General features: G+C 31.5%; 2 protein-coding genes across 2 annotated transcripts; both read right to left on the bottom strand.

Moving 5' to 3' along the window:
- Positions 1–1307: 1307 nt before the first annotated feature.
- On the bottom strand, positions 1308–13344 carry LOC124535705 (G-protein coupled receptor moody-like). The gene is made up of 3 exons (XM_047112015.1): positions 12338–13344; positions 4887–5125; positions 1308–4809 (listed from the first exon to the last, which is right to left on the bottom strand). Exons 1-3 carry the CDS (start codon positions 12536–12538, stop codon positions 3975–3977), a joined length of 1275 nt encoding a protein of 424 aa, XP_046967971.1. The 5' UTR covers positions 12539–13344; the 3' UTR covers positions 1308–3974.
- Positions 13345–13363: 19 nt separating this feature from the next.
- LOC124535704 (G-protein coupled receptor moody) lies at positions 13364–21812 on the bottom strand. Its single transcript, XM_047112014.1, has 3 exons — positions 21352–21812; positions 14420–14658; positions 13364–14207 (listed from the first exon to the last, which is right to left on the bottom strand). Exons 1-3 carry the CDS (start codon positions 21589–21591, stop codon positions 13364–13366), a joined length of 1323 nt encoding a protein of 440 aa, XP_046967970.1. The 5' UTR covers positions 21592–21812.
- Positions 21813–25416: the final 3604 nt, after the last annotated feature.

Below are 25416 nucleotides of genomic sequence, written 5' to 3'. Positions count from 1 at the left end.
GTAATATTAAAATAACCACTTTTTACTATTCGTATACGTACATATGTAAACCCGGTATATGTCAATTAATATTTGTCCGTCGGTTTTGTCTGTTTGTTCCGGCTAATATATGGAACGGCTGGACATGGCTGGCTATATAATATAAGAAATAAAAATTGTATCATAATAAAAAATTGAGTCAGCCAATACTAAAGGCACGAAACATCGTCACGGTAGCGTACGAAAGCTATCCCGTGGGGCGCACATTATATAAGTATATTTTATATCCCTATTGATAGAAAGGATACTTGTATATTGTTTCTTACAGTATCAATGTCACTTTATAAAAATATACAAGATAAATAATATTACAACATAAAAACAATCCGTTATTTTATCTGACTCACTAAGCTGTTGGCCATAAAAGAAAATAATTTTCGTAGCAAATTTAGATTTTCTAAAGAACTATGGGGCTCTGTTATCCTGCCATCAACAAGGTCTACAATTTTTGCTGGTCTTGATTCCAGGTCACTCAGGTATTATTGAAAATGAGGTGTCAGACTCGTATCCAAAAATGCAGCACAATTTAGCATTTTGTTAATTCCTGTTAAGATATCAACACTCTCGCGTGAGCTCAAACGAGTAAATTCTGGAAAAATTTTTGGATTTGATTATAGCTATATGATTTGATAATAGCTTAGGGGTATTTTATGGCGATATTGAAATTCTTGGGTGACCTTGGTTTTCATTTGTCACGCACTGTTGGGAAACTTCCACTATCTGCTGGTTACGCCTCGGCTGTTCATGCACAACACACCTCACAAAAATAAGAATTCGTGACCAAAATTTGTGTGAATATGGCCTAGACGAAGGTTCCGCAACAGATAACAAGTTCCTTTTTCCGAAATTACTTCAGGTCTTTTAAGATATTTTCCTATTCGATGAAGCCTTTTTATTAATAATGTTTATTGACGTTTTTGTTTAATAAATTTTATTCATTCGTATTCAAATGTAATAAAATAAAGTTGTGAATAGTGCAATTGAAAACCATATTCTATTGTATATAATTGAGAGTACAATCAATTATTTTTAATTTACCTCATTAGTAACTCTTAATTTTTTATCGGTCGATTAATAAAGGTTAAATACTGTGCTTGTTCAAAATTTAATTTATTTTGTTATCTCAACCGTACCGATCAATCTCATTCGTGTCTTCTCCATCCTACGTGATATTGGCGAAATAATTTGTGCTCTATCGGCAAACGTTTGAATTGAATTAATATATAATATGTCGTATATGTGTATTGGTTTTAAATGAAAATCATTTGTAGTTGAAGTTCATTTTATTATATCTTTGGTAAGTACAATGGCTTAGGGTTCCGTGGCCCCGGGAGAGTTGGTTCTTTGGTACATCACTGCATCTCCATAAACTTATATAGTATAGAATACAGAACATTTTTGAATTCATAAACAATATTAATTTTCATATAATTTATATCAGTTTAATATGTCATAAATATTCAAATAAAACTAGCTATAACGGATTTGAATCGCGTATATTAATTATTTTTGACATCCCGACGTTTATATACGCGATCCAATCCGTTATAGCTAGTTTTATTTCAATGTGTAATCGCGAAAATTTAAGACAATAAATATTCAAGTTTTTAAAATATGAAATTTCGATTAAATAATTTTGTAAATTAATGAATTCTACATAAGTTTCCTTAGTGAAAAGCCTTCGGTGTTGCTACATTCTTTGTCCAATACTAGATTAATTTATCGTAGAAAACTTTATACCTAGCAACATTTTTTGTAGATCAGACCCAAATTAATTACTTTTCTACTTAATATAAAATCATTGCAACTTTATTCGACAAATTTGTTATATTTTTAAATTGCTTCATTAATCATCGAAATCTAAGTTCTTATGTAAGCAAAAAGGATATTTTCGTATTTATATAAAATATTCTAGGACTTATACTAAAGAAAATGCACTATTATATTAAATATATGGTGTATAACATGAAACAGTTGTTCGTGAAAAAGACAGTGCTCTTATCGAGAAATGTTGAAACGGACTTACGGTTATACGCTTTTTTGACACATGTGCTCTTAAAGTTCTAAAGTTCGAGTCATTTTAGTTGATATCGCATATCACTCATGACATTTCGGAATAAAATTTTGCGTTTGTGAGTTTCGAGTTTATTCTTACAGAATATGCCTTCAGATCCAATTCTACGTATGATTCGATATTAAAATATCAGAAAACTGTTTAGGAAATTCATAGTAACAATTATAGTAATAAATATTCGAATCAAAATAGCGTATCATGGTAAGTAAATTCCATATTCATTCACAATTTGGACGAGAATCGAGTGTCACTTTTCATAGAACATCATAACTGCAATTTAAAATCACCTAAATTGATTTATTTACAACGAAATATCTTTAAAAGAAACAAACTTATCCATCGTTACATTTTAACGCCTAATTCTTTATTAACATCGTCTACATTTTATTGATAACAAATACAACATGAACTAACTTACTGTTAATATTAATATGCATTTTGTTACAGTTAAAAATCTGTAATTTTATTGTTGAGCACTCTTTTGTTTTGAAAATTATTATGTTTTAGTTTATATTTTGATGCATAGTTCATTCAGCATAGCTCTCAAATCTGTTATCTATGTAGGTTTCATTTCTATACCGCAGCACCTTATATAATAACAATTATTATAATTTTACATGCCTTCGACATTTTGTTAAGTAAAAAATATCACACCACAACGTTGTATACTCAGTACGACACAGTTCTAATTTAACCGTGTCAATATATTTTTCCTTTGGTGTTACCTTTTCAAATATACATACATTATATTAAGAGAAAAGTGTTTGCAACTCAGTTTGAGAGGAAGCGAGACTTTGTATTCCTTTCTCGCTTACTCATCTTCGTTATTATTGCAAGATGCAAGCTTCGATTCTTGACGTGACACACGAAATTAAAAAGGTAGTTAATTTTCCTGCAAATCATTTCTCAAATGAGCTACATATACTAGATTTAAGGTAAGATAAATTATCGACATGCCGATTAACTTCCCCTTAATATTTAATTTACAATACAATTCGATTGCTTTCTCGTATTATTGTACCAATTTCCATGCCACATATTGCTTAACTTTAAATAGATTATTGTTATCTTATCAAATATAACCTATATTTAATTTGAATGATATTTTTAACATTGGAAACAGATTATAACGCAGTACTTCTGTATCTCGCACACTAGTCGCGACAAGAAAAAAATTATTGAAATATATTATTATTGTGACCATCTATCGTAGATAGTTACTACACAGTTTTTTTTAGTAGATAGTATAGTTTACTTGTGGATCGTATTATGAAAACAGTCCTTCTTAATAAAGATTGCTAATGCTTGTTGCATTGCATCTCGGAGTTGCTTTTGTTTTTTTTTTTATCGCTGTAGAGTTTTTGCTTGTTATAATGTCTCGACTAGTGTGCGCGTGTCTTAATACCATATTCGTGATTTATATCATACCATATAACGGAATGTCAATAACAATTGTTCTTGGGCCCCATTTATTAAACAATCATACTGGTCATCTTATATACTAATGATTTTCTACATAATCGTATCGTTATATAACATTATATCATTATTCTTTGTCTATAACAGGTAAACGTGTATGATTAATCCTAGGATATTTCTAATCCAAGCCTAGTCTATCTAATCTACAACAATAAATTACTGAAAAAACAGCTACTTTAATCATCATTTCAATGATAAAACCTCATTTATACTTTATTACGTAAATAACATTTATCAATATTTACAAAAGACAAAAGAAACGACACACAGAATTCGCAAGATATAAGTATTCTAACCTTAACCTAAATAAATATTAAATTGAGTATTAAATTCAAGTCCTACGTGATATTCTAAGGAATTATAAACCAATTAATTCTATTCGCTATGATTGATTTCTGATTTCCTTCAAAGATAACGAAGCTCTGCTTCGCCGCCTGAATAAATTCTTGTAGGCTTTTCTATACTCATTTGACATAACCACGTAAATTACAGGATTAATACTAGACGATAAATATAAGAGAATGTAGGCAGCTATATTAGAGGCAGGGTGGGGGTTAATCTCGCGTAATACTTTTGTTATCGTAATAGGTAAATGACACAAACAGAATGATATCATTATAGCAATAATCATGGTTCCCAGTCTCCTATCTTTTCGCGTTGGCAGCGAAAGTTTGAGAAGTGCCATCGATTTTCTTAGTGCGGTTCTTCGAAGTCTAGTTGGTTCTTGTCTTAAATCTTCAGGGTGTCTCACGACGTCGTCTCTCGTGCTAAGTTTGAACGTCGTTGAACGTGGAATTTCCGGACTTTGATCAGTCCTTAGTGGTATATCAAGATCTATGGTCTGTTCCATAACATAATTGCTACTAATTTCCGCTGTTATTCGTGCAGATGCTGAGGAAGACGTATCAGCCGATGACAGCTCATCAGGGTTTGGTAGTCGTTTGTTAGTGTTCATAGATTTTTTCGTCGCTTTACGAACGATGAAAAATATCCGTGCATAACAAAGTATTATTGCTATACAAGGTAGTATAAAAGCGGTTAGAAAGAGAACCTTCTTTGGTGATCTGTTCTTTTTATCTGGAAGAATAGAACAGGATCCTATATTTGTATCTAATCCAAAACGACCCCATTTTTCGAACCACGTAGCTATCATCACTCCAAACGACACAATCCATATGAAGACCAGCATTATTGCTATGTTTCGATTCTTGTATAACCTGTTAATGAAAGGATTCGATTTTTAAAACAATAAGATATAGCAAACATGAATATTTAGTTGGTTATATGTACTCACTTAGGATATAATCTTGGATGAGCAATCATGACATATCTGTTGACTGTGATAGCCAGCACAGTGAAGAGTGAGGCAGCAACGAGGGCGTATCTTGCTAGCGGAAACATACGGCATAGTAGCCCGCCATGGGTCCAAGAACGATGCCAAAAGGTGGAAGCGGCGAGCGGCAGATTAAAACAGCAGAAGAGCAGGTCCGAACATGATAGACCCATTATGAATATTGCCGTAGCGTTTCGTACCTGCACAAAGAAAATTACACATAAATACCATATTATAATAAGTTAAATCAATCAGTGATGTGATGATTAAAAAAATTAAATTATTTGTTTTTATTGTTACCAGAAAATAAACAACATATTACGACGAGTTCAATCTATTGGTTACAAATTATAAGTACAAATAAATAATTTGGCCACGACGTAGTTTATGATTAAATTGACCATTTTTGTGCATGATAAGCACAGTATCTACATTTCAAATTTCATATATTTTTTCATATTATAATAAAGACAGTAATTCCTCAATCGTACAATGTGCAAGATCTATTATTTTAATATGGACATGAATTCTTTTAGCATATTAAGCTAGCTCACCACTGCAAATGTAATTCTGTATAAACGTCGAAGGTTAAAGAAATAACTGTGGTTAAAGCGAATATAATATATAATAATATAAGTCATATAATAAATACGAGACATCACGAAGATTAATATTGTATATATTTATATGTAATAGATGTATTATTAATTAATCTAAATGTTAGTAACATAATAGCGAGTGACTAAAGTTATGTAATATCGAATCGATTCAATTTGCTTATTAGCTTACAGTTGAGAGATCATTTAATTAGTATCAAATATACCTAATTATTGAAAATTCGAAATAACCACATTGTAACACATTATGAGCGGAAATAATAACACATTAATGTAACATTTTAACAGAGTTTAAAACCTGCGGTTATAAATTTTCCAGCCGTATATTTTATAGTGATTTCGTTTTACATTTCAAACATAACTATCATCAAACAATTCATGATTTATTCACTCTGAATAATCCAGTAACCAAAATATAAGTAAAATATTTACAAATCTAACAAGACTGTATTGTATCATTTCCAAGTTCTCAAGCCGAGCGTGATAAGATAAGAAATCATTTCCTTAGTCACTTATTCTATCTGCATGTTGTGTCTAACGTGTGTTAGAATCCTAAGGAATACGTTGAGTTAATATGATATATATTTATATTTTTATGGAAACGTTATCGTATATTTCATTTTTTCTAAGAACCTCAGTTCCCCTCCGATGAATATAGCATACATTTTATATTGCAAGTAAACACAATAAAGTGTTAATATATTAACGAGACGAATTAAATTGTTTATTGGTATGAACGTTCAATGAGTCGAGATGGCCCAGTGGTTAGAACGCGTGCATCTTAACCGATGATTGCGGGTTCAAACCCAGGCAAGCGCCGCTGATTCATGTGCTTTATTTGTCTTTATAATTCATCTCGTGCTCAGTGGTGAAGGAAAACATCGCGAAGAAACCTGCATGTAACTATTTCATAGAAATTCTGCCACATGTGTATTCCACCAACCCGCATTGGAACAGCGTGATGGAATATGTTCCAAACCTTCTCCTCAAAGGGAGAGGAGGCCTTTAGCCCAGCAGTGGGAATTTACAAGCTGTTGTTGTTGTATGAATGTTAACATATTTTTAGTTTTTTTATTATAGCACAGAAATATAGCTGTCATTGGGTCTGTATTTTTAAATGCATTTGTTAGTTTGCTGCATTTCGAAACATTAAACTTTGAGGTGCACAGCGTTATTTAAGCGTATTTATTTTGTTTTTCGAAAGATGTATGCTTATTTCATGGTTACCTAATCTGAAATCAACTTATCGTCTCGACGATATGACCTTATGAATTGAATTTCTAATCCAAGTGAAATACAAAATATAGAATAAATAAAAATATGATGTATCGTATAACAAACAATTTCAATGTTTTGCTAAAACGAGTACTTATGTGAATAAAAATTTGTAAAAGTTCTGGCAGCTTTTAATGAAAATAAATCTTTTTGTATAAAATAAGAAATTTGTCGCGACGGTCACGAAGAACACTTATAAATCAAAACTGTCATAGTGATATTGTTATAAATTTTACGAAGGACAGCAGTGTACATACAGCCTGGCAGGATTTATTAACAAACTAACGATCACCGAGTTTATATTTCTACTTCAATAATTATATAATGTATGATTTGATGAACCGATTTGGTCCAGTGGTTTGAATGCGTGCATCTTAACCGATTATTGCGTGTTCAAACCTCGGCAAGTACCACTGAATATTCATGTGCTTAATTTGTGTATATAATTCATGTCATGCTCGGCGTTGAAGGAAAAGATCGTGAGGAAACCTGCATGCGTCTAATTTCATAGAAATTCTGCCACATGTGTATTCCACTAACCCGCATTGGAACAGCGTGGTGGAATATGTTCCAAAACCTTCTCAAAGGGATAGGAGACTTTTGCTCAGCAGTGGCACATTTACAGGCTGTTGTTGTAAAGTTTGTCGAAATTGAGAAATTCTTAGCAGGGCTTCGTGTTAGCGCGATGAGGTTCTACACTAATATTTAAAAATAGAATAATCTACACTTTCAGAAACATTGGTGAAAATCTAACTTTTTTTTTAATATCGCCTATTGGTCAGTGCCCTTTCGAATTTGGGACAAATTAGTTAATTGGACTTGAATCAGCGTTTCAGAATTGCGAGGTAAGTAAACAGCAATTACCATTGCTGTATCATCAGTTTCAAGGGTGGTATCATCTTATTCAGCGGTAATTTATTTGTATTAGTAATAGCGGTGATCCCCTATCCTGTTTACTTATCCTGTTGCCCTAAGTCCTATGATTTATTAAAGTGATATTTACCTACAGTGCGTTGCTACAAACTATTATGATTGCTTAACCAAAATATAAGTAAGGAGAAACGCGAATAAAATTGAAATACATCAAGACAAATGAAAAAATAATTTAACATTTTTGTTATAGATTTAATTTAAATTCAAAATTGAATTAAATTAAAAATGTAATAGGTATATTGAATGTTAACGAAATGTTGTGTGTTGTATACATATTTCGCTAGACGACTTTGACGTTCAAGGCACGTACGCTCTATACGTTATAGGGACATTTTTGTTATTAAATTTTTGCTCTCTCAGAGCAGTAGAATATTCAAATCGGTCAGATTATTAACGTGATGTATAACAATGTGAAAAACAGTAAATTATACATGAACAGTTTTATTTACAATGCTGTTGAAACTTTGTCCTAAGTAATAGACAACGGCCAACGAACAAAGTGGTTTGTGCTGCATTTTTACAGATAACGCAATGATTAATTATCTGTAGGTTGCCGTTCCTGAGGCTGACGTTCAGAATCTTTTAAGAGTCGAGATGGCCCAGTGGTCAGAAAGCGTGCATCTTCACCGATGATTGCGGGTTCGAACCCAGGCAAGCACCTCTGATTCATGTGCTTAATTCGTCTTTATAATTCATCTCGTGCTCAGCGGTGAAGGAAAACATCGTGAGGAAACCTGCATGTGACAAATTTCATAGAAAATCTGCCACATGTGAATTCCACCAACTCGCATTGGAACAGCTTGGTGAAATATGTTCCAAACCTTCTCCTCAAAGGGAGAGGAGGCCTTTAGCCCAGCAGTGGGAATTTACAGGCTGTTGTTGTTGTTTATGGTTTTAAAATGTTTAACGTATAAACACGACATATACCTGATTTTTCGAAGAGGCTTTTTAAACAATGACAATAATCTTTCATAAAGCAATAAACGCACGGATCTATCAACTCACGGTGCGCCCTTCCACGCTAACATTATCTGAGTGTGTCGCTTCTGCATAGAAAGTGTCTTAGTGTGCGTGAGACAGCTAAGAGTAAAGACAGCAAATGAATACAAATGAGATTATATTTGCTAAGTGTATTTTATTAAAAAATAATTTATTAAATTAATGGGTGCGCCTTTCCTGGGTGTATAGATCTATAAAAAGTTTATATTTGTGAAACTGTCCAAATAGACTATATTTTTTAATTTTATAAATAATTATATAATAACCTCATATCCATATTTTATTAGCTCTATATCACCATTCATTAGCTAACTAGAAGATTTTTTATTTAATTTGGTGCGCTGTAACATAGTTGTATTAAACTGAATTTCTATTAGAGGCATTAGTAAATCTTATAGCAAAATTATTGTCATCTCCCTAACTACTATTACTAACAGTGATGCCGACTAATTTCAACGATTAAGTATTAATTCGTAAGGTAAATATTAACTTAATCAAATGACGATCGTACAAATTATACGAATAGATTTTTTATGTGTTTTGTTGGGATCGACTTCACGTATAAGGATTCATCAGTTATTTAGTCAAATATCGACAATTCGTACTAATTTATTCTAGTTTAAAAAGAGAGTAATTATAATTACAGGTACAAGAGATAATACATTTTAGAACCCATGAATGCTTATTGACGATTGGTAAATAAACGCTACCAATTTATAAATGTTAGATTCAAATTTATATATTAAACACGTGTTTACCCGATAAGTAACCCGATCATTACATATTTTATTGAGAACACTTCAACTCATCACGTCATATCACTATCCGGTATTGCAAAACTTTCTTCAAAGAGTCACGCTCGCAGGTGTACACGTTTATATTCGTCATATGTCTTATTCATTTGTGCTAAATAATGTGATGACGTCACAAAGGATCGTTCCAATTGTCCGTTATCTCTCATTCATTACAAAAGTCTAACGGTCAAAGTTAAAGACTAATTTAATTTTCATAGAACAATAAACATATGTGCTAAAAAAGGTTGTTTGTGTAATTGTTTTTGCTGTTTTATACGACTGACTTAGTAGTGTGACATGTGAGTTCGAATTTCGAACTTGATTGTAAACGATTAATATTACATTTTTAGAAGCAGAAGTAGGAAGTATATCTACCACGATAGAAAAACATTTAGTCTACAACACAAATAACCGTCAATAATCACATTACACCGTAATAATTATATTCGCGATCTCAATGTGTCAACTACGAATCTCCCGCCCTTTTTTTTTAAAGGGAAGTTGTGTGACTTGACGCAGATGTTGCTTGTTTATTCCAACAATATATATTTTTAAAAAGGAGCTCATTTTATTGATATTCCTTTTTCAAATTACATCATTACTAAAAAAAAGATTAACACATTTATCCGAATTCAATCGATATCAAATTCAAATATCGATAAAAATCCACGAATAACATTAAAGCAAAGTTTGTTATCATGATTATTTCCCGAGAACACTCATAGTCAAGCTCGAGTCACGCTGTCCTGGAAGTGGTCTCAAGGAACTTTCTTCAAAGTATGACTCCCGATTACAGAAGTTACTTACGTATTAACATGCGTCATACTGTTAACATTACGCATTTCGAAACGGTAAATAATACATTGTTTATGTTTTATACAAATGTTGAAATCTTAAATGTATTACCCTAACAGTATGAAATTATATTTTTAGTCATATTTTGTTTTACATGCATCAACTCTATTATAGAAAGCTAAAAATTTGTTTGTTTGAATCTAATAACTTTCAATCCGATTTTTTTAGATGGATAAATAGTAGTATCGTTTAATGTAAGTAAATCGCGTGAATCAGAATACATAGTACATACTTGCAATTCATTTATAAATGTGTAATTTTTTTTCCCAAATTGATTTATTTAATGAGAGTTATTTTAAAATTAATTATTATGTACATTTTGAAGTATATGTGTGGGTAATTATATTATAAAAAATCTATTAATGTTATTAAAATTGTTAACTTATTATGTACGAAATATAAAACATTTAAATTAAGTTATTCGACAAGAATGAAAAAATATTAAAAAAGTAATTATAATTAATAATATAGTTGGATCAAATGTGTAAGTAAGTATTACAATTTATAATGAAATTGAATTTATTCATTTTGGTTTACCTCAAGCACTTAAATGTGTCACCTTAATATTATTCACCTTTTCATAAGAAGAAAAGATAATTTCAAATGTGAATAATGTGTTTTTGTAAAACTTACAAGAGGAATAAAAGCTTTAATTTTATTATACTGTGTTCGTTTGGATTTACCCGATTTAGGCTTAAAATTAGTTTATGCATTGAAAATAGGATTACTCATGTTTTACAAAAAAAAGTAATACGATCAAACGTTAATCCTTTTACTTAACAAAATTATATCAAAATCTTGATATAAAATTCTATCTATTTATAAAAGTCAATTCTTCAAAGTCGGTTAATAACAATCAACAAGCTATTCAACCGAGTTAATAGATTTTCAAACAAAACGGATTATAATTAATTAACGAATAAACGGAAACATTATTATGATAATACAATCAGTTTTTGTTTACGCAAAGTTGTAATCAGTACCATCCCGGTACTGATTGCGGCCGGACGACGTGCGGTCTGGTGGATTACGACTTGATTACTTTTAAAGGTCACATATTAACATGGAGAATATGTTCTGCGGTTATATATCACTTTTTACATGCGACAATGCAAATTAAACTTTATATATTCAGGATAAGAATCAAAGTCAAAGAACTAAAGTGTACATCTAACCATATCTTCATATTTTTTATTCTTACAGTCGAACTGTCATTTTTTTTAAGGTATTTACTGAAAATATGTTTTCAAATTAGTTACTAAAGGTGCATTGTGTATATTTTTCAAAAATAAACGTTCTTTTATTCTTTCAATTAGGGAATTAATACGATATAATTAATATGTTATACAATGCACGTATAATTTATATATTAAAAGTACAATTTATTATAAAATGAGCAATTATTAGTTATAAAGGGAAACAAATGATTACTTTATTATTAATTTAATGAAATTCCACTTTGTTTGAACTATTTTATTGTTTGCATTGTATTACCCAAGTGCAGTGCACAATGAACAATTTGTCATCAATTATTATTTCCTTAGTTTCCAGTTAGTTTTAGAACTGTTTCAATGTAGACTGCTTGGTGAGTATAGTTGTGACGGTAATGCAAATTTTGGCATTGTTAATTGTTTAATACGATAAGAATATGTTTTAAAGTTTATATAGCTTAGTTTATGTAGCTGCTACATTTTAACACAAATAAAGGAAAACTTAGGTAAATTATAAATGTTATGAAATTAATGCTTTCAATTTATATTTTACATGTGATGAAATGATTTTGTTATGTAATAATATTATAATTAATGTATATTGAATATAATTGATGTTATTATAATACGAATTATGATGGTACTTGATGATAGAAATAAACAGCCGCATCAATAATGAACGTATAAAGGCATAGACAATAGATTTTTTTTTTAAATTAATAACTTACTTTTTCGTACCGCGCCAGAGCGACAATAGTGATGATGTTCCCTGGAATTCCAATCACCATGAAGAGAATGCAGCTAGCTGTTGCAAATTTCATCAGTCCATCCGGATAACCCTTGAATAGTTCCACTGACGCCAGATCAGCATCATATATAAACGCACTACCATTCACAAACACGTCACTTTTGTTCTGTACTAATTCCATCTTAAACTGAAACTACACTTCACGCGTCATACATCCACAGTTATAACATTACAAATGAGTGTTTATTGTAAACATCATTGCGTTGATTCTTTTTCCTAGAATGAGTTTCCCTAATGACTCAGTTTTGGATATTCGACGGGTTTCGCCCGGTTGATTATATCCAATCAGTATCCTTCAGTTACATTTATCAATAACGTCATTATGTCCACACAATATCAAATAACGTTTAAAGATTTACATTCGTTATTCTACATTATTTCATAAGTTATAAATGGAAATAGACATAAAATGTCCACGTATAAGCAATATTATCATAACAAGGAAATTATCTTGCGGAATGTTGTTCAATAACAATATTATTTACTTCATATTCAAATTGAAATGAAACATTAATCGACTTTAGTTTAACTTGAGAAGATTGAATACGTTTACATCCATAAATATGTGACATTATAATTAAACACTAAATCAGTTGTGAACAAACGTGAAAATTACTCTATACCAGATTTATCTTACATTTATTATTATTCGTTTATATATAATATAATTAAGTGTTTCGTATTTAACTTTATCATCAATACAAATCTTTCATATAGCACAATCACGGACGGCTCGCGATTATAACGTATTGTATGTACAAAACATGGACAATCATACCTATATATATTACCATACAAATGATTAATACACAATTAAACAAGTTCAAAGTTCAGCTATCGTAACTTCTCTTGAACATTGAAACGTCCACTTTAAAATGAATTCACAGTATTTGTTTGCGGGTTACTACGGCGGGCGCTTCTCGGAGACACCTTCGCCGGGCGAACGTCACGCTCGTCTCCTACACATCAGAAGATTCTTATAAGCCTGTCGATACTCACTCGACATCACCACGTAAATTATTGGATTGATACATGTCGTCAAATATATCAAAATGTATCCCGCTATATTTGCCGCAGGATGAGACGTGAACTCCCTAAACAGTTTTGTTAGCGTTATTGGCAAATAGCATACCCAGAATGAGAGCATTATTGCCATGATCATCTTTAAAAGTTTCCTATCTTTCGGCGTTAATCGGGGCGGTCTCACAGGAGCCGGGGATCGCCTGAGTGCTACTGCTGCTTGACGAAGTCTTTTGGCTGTATCACCGCCGCTCGGAGTTCTCGGTTTTGCGTCAAGAGCGCATTCATCATCGTGACCATCTAATGTATCCACACCAGAAGACGATGAACGCTCCGGTCCTGGAGTAGGAGGATAATGAAGGGAAGGTGGTGCAAGTAATGCCTTTTTAGGTGGTGCGACATGATTGTACCCATTTTCTGGGCCCGGAGATCGTTCTAATGCTGTCGAAGCTGAACCAACAGCAGAATCTTCTAGACCAGGTCTAGGTCGTCCTCTACCTGGTGCACGTGATCGTCGAGCTGCCTCTCTTACTATACAAAATATTCTAGCGTAGCATATGACGATAGCTAGACAAGGCAGCATAAATGCTCCTACGAATAGAAATTCTTTTGGGGAACGATGGTTCTGATCAGGTAGTATTGAGCACGATCCGATAGAGGGATCTAGGCCAAAACGACCCCATTTTTCCAGCCATGTCGCAATGAGAGCTCCAAAAGAGAAAGCCCACGTGCTGGCTACCATCACAGCCAAGTACTGCCTTTTGTAGAGTCTGCAATGAAAGGTAATGTAAATAATACATATTGTTTTACTACAAATAATTTTGGATTTAATATATAGACTTACAAAGAAAAAAAGTTTAGTCAATATATTGTAAACTGTGTATTTTTTGCCTGGAGTAAAAACGTCTTGAAGGATGACTTGGAGTTATAATTTTAGATTTTGCGTTTTTGACATTAATTTTATGGAATTTATGTTACTTACTTAGGGTAAAGCCTTGGGTGTGAGATCATAACATATCTGTTGATAGTAATAGCGAGGACAGTGAACAGTGATACGGCGACGAGCGCATATCTAGCGAGGGGAAACATCCTGCAGAGCGTCCGCCCGTGTGCCCACGACCGCTGCCAGAAGGTGGAAGCAGCGAGCGGCAGGTTGAAGCAGCAGAACAGTAAATCGGAGCATGACAAATTCATTATAAACACGGCTGTCGCGTTGCGTACCTGAAATTGTTTTGAAAATATTTAAAACTCTTTATTGAGGATTTTGCATGTAGCTAATAATTATAATTATTACAAAAAAATTAAACACAATAGTTGAATGTAAATATACATACATATTATTCAATTACTGTAACTTTTATTACTTGTATTTATTATTTATATACGTTAATATATACATACATATATAAAAATATATGTATGTATATATTTTTAGTTAATGTATTGTTATATACATTTTAAATGTAATGTTTATACATGTACGTGTTGGTATTGCAAGTTGGGGTTTTTTTCTTAATTTGAAAATAAAAAAATTACTAAACTTATTACATGCTAACGAGCTGAATCGTAACAAAGGACGCATTTCAGAACAAAGGTAAGTATCGCATGAGTTTTCTTGTGCTTTTTTTCAATGTGTGTAAAGGTGATGTAAAATGTCACAAGAAAAGCTGTACATGTCGGGTGAAAATATAAAGTGTGAAAATATCTTCAAGTCTTCTTTTTAACACGAGAAGAAAAATTTAGAAGCGACTGTTTTTTTTTTTTAATTTATAGAAGCAGTGACAATATTTCTGTACATGTATCTACTCGTAGCTCAAGAGTAATTGTATATAGTTTTATGCATTACTTTCAATTTAGATTTCAAATGGAAACAATCATAAAACATTTTATATTTAGTAATATCTCAGTGATTTATTGGGTCTTTTCAATATAATTCTCTTAGTTGCTGTCGCTATTGAATTACGATCGTTTAAAAAAATTTGTGAAAGTTAGTTAAGTCTTTTATAAGGCATCTTATATTGTATATTATATTATAGCGTAATATAAAAAGATACAAATAAGAATCGTAAACAATCAATCTATTAAAATGCCTGGCGCTCGTAACTTGAGATTATTTAACGCCGTTGAGATAAACAAACGTCGATAAATTAAACAATTTTAATTTATTTCAAAATCTCTCATTCACAAATGTGTAATAAATGTCCATATTTAAGCAAGATAAACTAACGTCGTTGCGTTATCGCATCCTCATATTGTAACTATTTATTACAATAACTACAATGATCACTGACCTACGGCAAAAGTAGATACGGCTATAAATATTCCCAACTTGTTAATGATATCTTGTTATTAAATGAGTCGTAAGTTTTCATTGTATTATTATTGAGTTGTCTCGTTGGTTGACTAGGTTGTGTCATTGAAGGCCAAGGCTTCGAACCCCAGGTCGTATCAGTAAAATATCACTGAGGCTATTCTGTAGAGAAATTCTCAGTAGCCGGAGTCTTCAAGTTAGTAATCCTGTGCTTCTGAAAGCATGTAAAAGCTTCTGCGTGTGTGGTTCTCTAAGGCTCTGTCGGATTTCGAAAATCGTTATTATTAAATAATCTATTAATAAACAATCCGAAAATAAAAGTTATAATTTTAATGTTGGAACTCAATAATATTTTTTAATTGGCACGAATTATTTGAATATACTGATATTTTGATATGTTAACAATCTCAATACTACAAATATTTATGTATAATTGAGAGACATTTCATTTGATAAACTGGATAAATGTATAACTAAAATGCTATTGAATGCATTATCATGGGTTAAGTATAAATTATATGTATCGCAATTATTTCAATCTGTTGACTTCATATTATACAAATGTGTATTTATTATAATCAGTTTTCGCTGATGTCGATTTAGGATAAGCTTAAATTATATTCGCGGTGCAGCATTAAGCTTACACAGAATAAATTAAAGCAACATGGCAGGTGGTTAATATTCAGCGTAAAGCGCTTTCAGTTTATCACAGGGATAACTCATATCATCGACGTAATTTAGCGTTGAAGTAAATGACATGGAAAGGATTTAGGAAATTAAATTACGTTTTGTTTATTAACTTGCGATAAATTGTCAATATCTGTTTACAATTTAAATGGGAAATGAAAAAGAACACGTAAATTCTTTTCATACAGGTTCAGTCTGTGGGTTCTACTGAGAAAATCGAGCAAGAAACTCAATTTTTGCTTCTTTCACCAAAATTTTCTATATAATACAAAATACAAATGACAAAAAATATATTTTTTAATCTTTTTGAAAGAATTATTTATATTAAGGCTTTAAATATTTAAATTAAAGTTATAAATATTTTGAATCGCATAATATAATTTTTAACATAGCATAATTGACTGGCATAAAAATTAACGAATTCCAACTTTTTTACTATCTACATGTAAAATCTCCTACCGAGTAATAAGGGGTCTTTATCGGTGATTTCTTCGCATGAGAAATTATTAATTTACATAACAAATTATTAAATTGGTTAAACTAACAGAACTACAATCACCAATCTTATTACCCACAATATTTAGTTTAGAAAAATTTACTGTACGATATATTTCGTAACTATTTTATTCATTGAAATATTAGTCAATTTTAAAAAAATACAATGTTTTGATTGATTCAATTGAAAAATAAATTATCACTTAAAAGTAAGAAATTAAAAAGAAATTTAATTTTACATTTGTATGTGTAATTTACAATTGCAAATTTGAATATATTGTTTTTAATGTATTTAGTATGTAATCATTTCATTACTTACGTCCTTTGTATATATGATAAAATACACAAAAATCGCATGTATTTGATATGTTATAATGTATTGTCTTTGTATATAATGGGTATGCTTTACTGCTTTGTTTTGTTTAAGGTTCTATTTTAAAATTAACATGAACTTCGTTATGTCGAGACTCATTACTTGTAGAGGCCTGATAAATATAATTCTATTTCCCAGATAATATTATAAATGCGACAATATTTTTGTTAGTCTGTTGTTTAAGCAGCAGTAGAGCATTTATGTCTATAAAACTTTTTTTTTCACGAATATGAAATTCACGCTTCTCAGCTCTGTAACTGCGAAGAGTCATGCTTATATAATAATATTACAAAACTTCTCTGAAAGTCGTTGTTTTTCTGGTATTAGTTTAATTTAATATACATAGTAGTTTAGTAAGGGTTTTATGAAAGCGTAGCAAACACGTCTCCTCATATAGCAGGAAAAATAGGACGGAAAACAAATATTCATGGATATGTGTTGATATATATAAAATGAGAATACCTTTGGTGCTGAGTGATAACTATTTCGATCAATACCAATAGTTAAGATTTTTAGTTTATGAAATATACTGTCGAGTTAGCCAGTGATGCTGTTAGATTTTTATTATAAAATTAGTGTGTTTTTATTCAGTCCTTAAAAGTAATAGTCGGTAAATGTTGCCCATAGCTTGGAGTTGGTTCCAGCACGGTGTTCTTATGTAGGATATATACGTCGTTCATAAGAGATATGCAGGTTTTCTTCATCACAAAGTACGAGATGGATTATTAACAAAAATTAGTCACATGACAAATCCATGGCACCTATACATGTGTGTTATAGAGTGGAGACCGCGTCTTGGCAAACGTAGTGTAGGACGTCCTCGGGCACGGTGGAGTGACGACTTACGCAAGACGGCTGGCAGGAGCTGGATCGAGTAGCCCAAGAACGATCTCAGTGGCGTGCAATTGGAGAGGCCTATGTCCAGTAGTGAGTCGAGATGGCCCAGTGGTTAGAACGCGTGCATCTTAACCGATGATTGCGGTTTTAAACCCAGGCAAGCACCGCTGATTCATGTGCTTAATTTGTCTTTATAATTCATCTCGTACACAGCGGTGAAGGAAAACATCGTGAGGAAACCTGCATAAGACAAATTTCATAGAAATTCTGTCACATGTGTATTCCACCAACCCGCATTGGAACAGCGAGGTGGAACATGTTCCAAACCTTCTCCTCAAAGGGAGAGGAGGCCTTTAGCGCAGCATTGGGAATTTACAGGCTGTTGTTGTTGTTATGTCCAGCAGTGGACGGAAATGGGCTGATTGATTGATACAGGTTTGAACTTACAATTTTCAGATAAGATTCATGTGTCTACCACTAGCTCATCTCGGCTCAGATATTTGTAACTTACTGATATCATTATATACCTAATGTACAGTTATATTTGTATTTGTTTGTTTATTGAAAATTGAATGGTATTTTTTTAAACATTTCAAAGCATTCCTTTGTTATCTATACGATAAAAAGTATTTCAGTAGTCTCGGCTGTCGTTTGGGTTGAAAGCGTTATCTTTAATGTGACGGACAGACATGACAAAAATTATCTTTTCAACTTCATGTTATTTTAATTGTTGATTTGGTAAGTATTTTTTCTTATCTATTCTATTAGTTAAATAAATAAAAGGATTTCATTTATAAAGTAAAGTATGATGATAAATGAAATAACAGTAATAAATCCGTTAGCTATATATACATATAATAAAATTGGTGTGTCTGTTTGTAATATTAAAATAGCCCATTTTTACCCAATGCATATGTATTTATACACGGTACATATACCAAAATAAGACTTTTTACAATTTTTGTCGGTCTGCTTGTCTGTTTGTTCCGGCTAATCTCTGGAACGGCTGAAACGATTTTGACGGCACTTTCACTGGCAGATAACTGCTATAATAGGGAGTAACTTAGGCCACAATATTTTTTTTGTTAATTCAAATGCGTACAAGGTCGCGGGCACAGCTAGTGTAAAATATAATTAATAGGGTTAAGTTTTAGTTTCTTGCTGATTTTCAATAGAATAAGTTATAGCTGGAGAAAAGGAGCGATGGTAAACTTAAAGTTTAATTAAATGTTTTAGAATCGTTTGAACTAGTAATACTAGCAGGGCAGATTTTGATACATATGGATAAATTAAATGAACAATTAATTAGTACTATACAGATCTATTTGCTATTTTCTTGTATTGTGCAATAAAGTGATGTTCTTTTGAATAATGAGGGTTTAATAGTGCATAACTTTGTATTGGCCAAAACGGAGATTTTAAACAAGAAACCTTGTGGTCGTATAAAGTGTCCACACGTCCAATGATGTAGAAAAACATAAAGTAATTAGCAATGAAGTTCACATATCATTTTGTGGTTTGCTTTCTGCAAGTCTGGTTGGGCATGTCCTACCCTCATAAGATATTCTACCGCTAATCAGCAATACTAAATATTGTTGTTTCCGTTTGAAGAGAAGTAAGCTGGTATAACTATACGGAGTAACAACGTAGTTTAATTTGTTAGTGGCGTATTGGAGATGTAAGGCATCGTCAACATTTCTTATAATGTGGTAGTGACGGCTTGTTAATATTTGCTTTTATACCTTTCGTATTTTATAAACAATAAAGTAGAAATAATATTCAAATGTATAATAATTTCTAAGAGTCATTAATGAGGGATATTTCTTCTAACTTAAAGCTAAATGCAGTTTCGAAAATCGCAGAAGTCCATTCAGGGCACTTCTTGTATTTCCTGTACTCCCGGACAACATCCGTAACATAAAATTCTTATTTTCTATTAAGTTAGCGTCCGACGATTCTAATTGCAATGTATGTCTATTTACTACTCTCTCGGTTTTAATGAGAAAAAGTATTAAAGTATAACACTTTCAGACAAGCGGAGCAGAAATGAGATAATAAAATTGCAAAGAAAATCTTTCGTTTATATTTTATGGTTAGTGTAAAAAATATGTTATTTATATATAATAATATAGAATTAAGTAACCTTTTCAAAGAATGTTTTCTTAATAAATTACTTATGTGTACTTTTATAAGTTTTAAATATTCACCCAGAATAAATACTGTTTCACGTACAGAACTTAACCTGGCTTCTCATGAGTGCAATGCTAATACTAAATATACTACATAATGTCTTTATACACAACGTTCACAGTCTTTCAGTTAGACATTCGATTAATTTATATTAGACAATACAAACCGCAATTGGATTGATCTGTAGTAGATGGAAAATGTATTTAAGACACTTAATTGAATGAGGATTAATGCTGTATTGTTTAAAATTGCTTTGAAAATAAGCCATTAATTTTCGTAAAAAGCAAAGGATAAAAATCGTTATTGGGTTATCCCTAGAGATATACATCATCACTGCGGTCTTTTTTTAAAGACATTTTAAAGGTGTTTAGTAGGTACTGAAGTACATTATTTTGATCTATCTTGTAATGATAAGCCAGCGTTGGCAAAGTAATCGCAAAAAATATGTTTATTTAAGACATCACATAAATAAATGTAGGTACATAAATCTTCCTCTCATTGAACCACATTATCTATTTAAAAAACCACAACAAAATCCGTTGTGTAATTTTAAAGATCTAAGTATACACAGGGACAGAAAGACAGCGGTAAGCGACATTGTTTTATGTACGTAATGATAAAGATAAATGTATATATATATATTGAATGAATTTAGCGATGTTAATGTATATACATTGAATTTAGCGATGTTAATATATAAAGTTTCTAACTAATACAATAAAAAAAAAGAAATGCTATAGTTAAACCTACTTTGTCTTTATGAAAACTCAACATCGCCATGTCACATTCCCTCATCTTCAAACCAAAAGAAAGTTCCTAATATATTCAGTAGGTTCGGATTTGTGTGTTTTTAAAGTTTAGTAATGAATAATAAGTATGTAAACCCAAAATGTTTTATATTGTTATATTATTCAAATTCTATCCGCGATTTATTATTAAGAGCAGATATTTATTTTTAGTATTACTTTGTGAACTATAAGTATAAAAAGAGTTATTAAAATAAAAATAAATAAAACCTTACCTTCTTACATCGCGCCAGAGCAACAATAGTGATTAAATTTCCGGGGATTCCAACGAGCATAAACAGCACACAGCACGCTGATGCGAAACGCAGGAGACCTTCCGGGTAATCCTTGAACAGTTCGACCGCAGCCAGCTCCTCGTCGGTGTGATACGCGTCCAGCCCCACTACACTCCAGTTGTGTCCGTCTACCTCACTGGCCAAAGTACTCTTCGGTATACTCGGTAAAAGATCACCCATTGTAAATTATCACTCATCATTTGCGCGCAATGTATCAAGCATGATCTAACGGTTAGGTCGGGATGCCAGCGGGTTTCGTCCACGACTGATAAGTGTCCCAGAACTTTGACTGAAGAGGGTCTGATAAGGCATTTTGTTAGGGCTGTCGGGTCACAGCTGGACAGGAAGTGCGCGTATCAGTCCGGTGCGGTCTCTCGCTACGCGATGACCTGTAGATAGACAATACGTTCATTACATTTACTAATTGTGATAATGCTAATATTGATATACTAATTGTGGGACAGTTTGAGATAGCGTGAAAGATAATGTTAAAGATATATTTAAGATAACGGTTCTTTTAAATGATAATTATGTTGATTTAACTAATAATACTTATTAATACTTTTTGATTTACGATGGTAAAAATGATTTTTTTTTTAATATAAAATGAATTTCGTACTTTATTTCTTAGTGACTTTATTGCTTATATTGTAATTAATATATCTATGAAAGTATTACAAATATAAAAAACAAATGGTGGATACTATAAAAAAATGTTTTTTTACATATGGTTTCATTGGTCCTTAACGTTAATTAATTTTTCCCACCTCTATGTGTTTTGGTGTGACGTTATGTAGTGTACAAAATTTTAAGAAATATTTATCGATTCGAGTTCACACAAAATCTTCAACTTCATAACATTATTATAGATTCGAAACAATTAAACAAAATGACATTAAATTTTTATTTCATCGCAGCGGGGACTCCGATTGCGCTTTAATAAAAATAAATTGGTAGAGTTTTAGAACAAAATTACTTTTGAATCCGACCAGATATTTTCTAATAGAATATAAGTACTTGTAGGCTTTAAGTGGTTTTGCATAATATAATGATGGAATATTATTTACATATTTATATTTCAGGCTTTTAGAACAAAGGTTTTGATATATTTTATTATGTATTTGGTTCATTTCTCTAACAGTAAAAATGGCCCAGTGGTTAGAACGCGTGCATCTTAACCGATGATCGCGGGTTCAAGTCCAGGGAGGCACCACTGTATTAATGTGCTTAATTTGTGTTTATAATTCATCTCGTGCTCGCCAGTGAAAGAAAACATCGTGATGAAACCTGCATGTTTCTAATTTCAAAGAAATTCTGCCACATGTGGCATACACAACCCACATTGGAACAGCGTGGTGGAATATGTTCCAAAAACCTTCTCCTCAAACGGAGAGGAGGCCTTTAGCCCAGCTGTGGGAATTTACAGGCTGTTGTTGTTTTTGTTGTCAGCAACATGTACTTAATAAAATAAATTATTTTAAACTGGTTAGTTGCTTAGTGATTGTATTTGTTCTTTGTATATAACATGTAATTAAACGCTTACACAAATACAAACAAAATAATAAAGAAGTATTAATTAGACAAACCAGAAATGTTACTACTGATATTTGTTGAACGGTCTAGTAAAATATTTTTGTTTAGGTTAGGTTGGTATTTGTTTGGATCAAGCCTAAACCTACAAATTGATATTTGTTTATTATAAATTATTTTTTAAAAGAAATCAAAACTACGAAAGCGAGTCAATAAAAAAGGTAGCCATCATTAGCAACTGATGTAAAAAATTTAACTCAGTGTTTTGTTGGAATTATTTATAATTGGATAAAAGCTATATATAAATATGGGGAAAAAGAAATATAAAAATACATTATGCTCGTACTTAACTAAGCCGTGTTTAAAACGAGGATTTAGTTTATGACTTAGTTGTATTCCCTCACAATATTCATTTCAGGATTTTTTGTTATTTATAAAAAAAATATTTATCGAATTCGAAAAACATAATGTAGTATGTTAGCAAAAGAAGGTACAAAGTGTAATGTTCTTTTGCGATTTAATTACTGTAATAGTAACTGACATTTCGAAACATCATGAACATGGTATTACAATTTAACGATGAAGATTGAACTACGTCTAATAGGTCAGGAAATTGTCAAATAAATTAAAAATTAATATAATAAACGTAAAAATAACTCTATGTGTATGTCTGACTGCCGCTCTTTCGCAATCAACTGGCTAAATCGAATCTGATGAAATTTGGTATGAAGCAAACTTGAACTCCAAGAAATAATATAGGCAGAGGCTAATTTTTTTCCTAACACATAACACCCTAAAACGCGAGCTAAGCCGCGTTCAACTGCTAGTACAAAATAAAGCTTAGTAAAAATGTAATTTATTTCATGAAATTGGTTTAATTCCACAATATTATTATTTATAAATGATGACATTCAATATTTGAATATATTGTATACTTTTAAATAAATATCAGTATTACAATAATAGCGTAGTAGAGTAGCGTAGCGAATTTCAAAAATGGGAATTATACTAAGCTCTATTACCGTCATTATCTATTATGTTCCGGTTTGAAGGGTGAGTGAGCCAGTGGCAGTTCAGGCACAAGGGACATAACATCTTAGTTCCCAAGGTTGGTGGCACATTGACGATGTAAGGAATAGTTAATATTTCTTACAGCTTCATTGTCTATGGGTGATGGTGGCCACTTACCACCAGGTGGCCCGTATGCTCATCCGCCAATCTATAGCAAAGAAAGAAAAAAGCCATAAAACGTCTGTATTTCTGTTTTTATAAGTATTAGTTTATTTAATGGATTGTTGGTATACAATCCATTAAATAAACTAATACTTTCACTGTAGTTTAAAGTATATTCATGAAATATACGACTATTTGCATGGTTTACAATTATAATTAAGTTCATCTAAAGTGTAGTATCTTTTTATTCAATTATTAATACAAGAATCGAAGACTCAAAGTTCCAACCTTAAGTTTGGTCAACTCTTCAAACATAGCTCTTGAATGTTATCCTTCACGATACCTATACACAATAAAGCTTAATTCTTATTTCGGAAATAATTACAAAAACATGTTTTTGTAAGTTACATAATAAATATATAGATTGTAAAAATATGTATAATAAAATGGCTTTAAAATAAATAAACAAATTTAGATCTGTATGTGAGTTATAAATTACTTGGCAAACCTATAAATAACTCTCTGTAGATAATGTTGGGTACATTACGTGTTAAGTAAACGGAAGTGGGCCACGACAATCAAATATGAAACTGCCACTTACAATTAAGGTCGAAAAAAGGCCGGGGTGTTAACTAGACCCTGAATTCGTAACATTATCTTATTGTTTGCGGGGAGGGTGGGGATGAACGACCCGATTTGTTTTTGGGTCGTGCAGTTAATGAAATATTGTTTACCATCGCAATGACTGCTTATTGGGTTACGATGACGTTTGGATGACGTCAAGATGTTGGAAATGTGTGTTTAATGAAATTCAGATCCGGATCTCATTCGATATGTTTCTGAATTCTTTTGCGTATGTTTTGGGAGAAATGTCTAACAGTTTACTTAATCGCTTGTATGTAAATATACAAATGTATGAAAAATTAAACACAAGTATTATGTTTAATTCATATTTCGAAGCGTTTGAATATAAATCAAAGTGTAGCATTTACGATTCTCATCGAAATATAATTATGAAATAATTTAGACGTACAAGATAAGTAACAACAGGAAAATGTTGTTTTATTACCTATTTAAAAAAAAAAAGTTCTGTCGTATATTTAAAAGGACCACCCTTCCAAAATAAGACGAAAGCCATATGTCATTTAAAAAAGTAACACTTTTGAACTGAAAATTGTCAATTATTTGTTTCGTTTAGAAACAGATTATAATTTAGCGAATTGAAATTATTATTATTATTACACTGAGCTATTCATTCCAAATAAAATATACGAAATATTCTGTTACATTTTTCCAATATTC

This window comes from Vanessa cardui, chromosome 15 (assembly GCF_905220365.1).
Source record: "Vanessa cardui chromosome 15, ilVanCard2.1, whole genome shotgun sequence".
Taxonomy (NCBI): domain Eukaryota; kingdom Metazoa; phylum Arthropoda; class Insecta; order Lepidoptera; family Nymphalidae; genus Vanessa; species Vanessa cardui.
The sequence above is the reverse complement of the archived record's forward strand: the minus strand, read 5'-3'. Positions and strand labels throughout refer to the sequence as shown.

Excerpts from the sequence above, each read along its gene's own strand:
- LOC124535705 (XM_047112015.1), bottom strand. The coding sequence starts at position 12,538 with ATGGAATTAGTACAGAACAAAAGTGACGTGTTTGTGAATGGTAGTGCG. Across the intron at positions 5,126-12,337 it reads CTCTGGCGCGGTACGAAAAA|GTACGAAACGCTACGGCAAT; the intron begins GTAAGTTATTAA and ends TTCTTTGTGCAG. Across the intron at positions 4,810-4,886 it reads CATCCAAGATTATATCCTAA|GTTATACAAGAATCGAAACA; the intron begins GTGAGTACATAT and ends TTTCATTAACAG.
- LOC124535704 (XM_047112014.1), bottom strand. The coding sequence starts at position 21,591 with ATGGGTGATCTTTTACCGAGTATACCGAAGAGTACTTTGGCCAGTGAG. Across the intron at positions 14,659-21,351 it reads CTCTGGCGCGATGTAAGAAG|GTACGCAACGCGACAGCCGT; the intron begins GTAAGGTTTTAT and ends AAACAATTTCAG. Across the intron at positions 14,208-14,419 it reads CACCCAAGGCTTTACCCTAA|ACTCTACAAAAGGCAGTACT; the intron begins GTAAGTAACATA and ends CTTTCATTGCAG.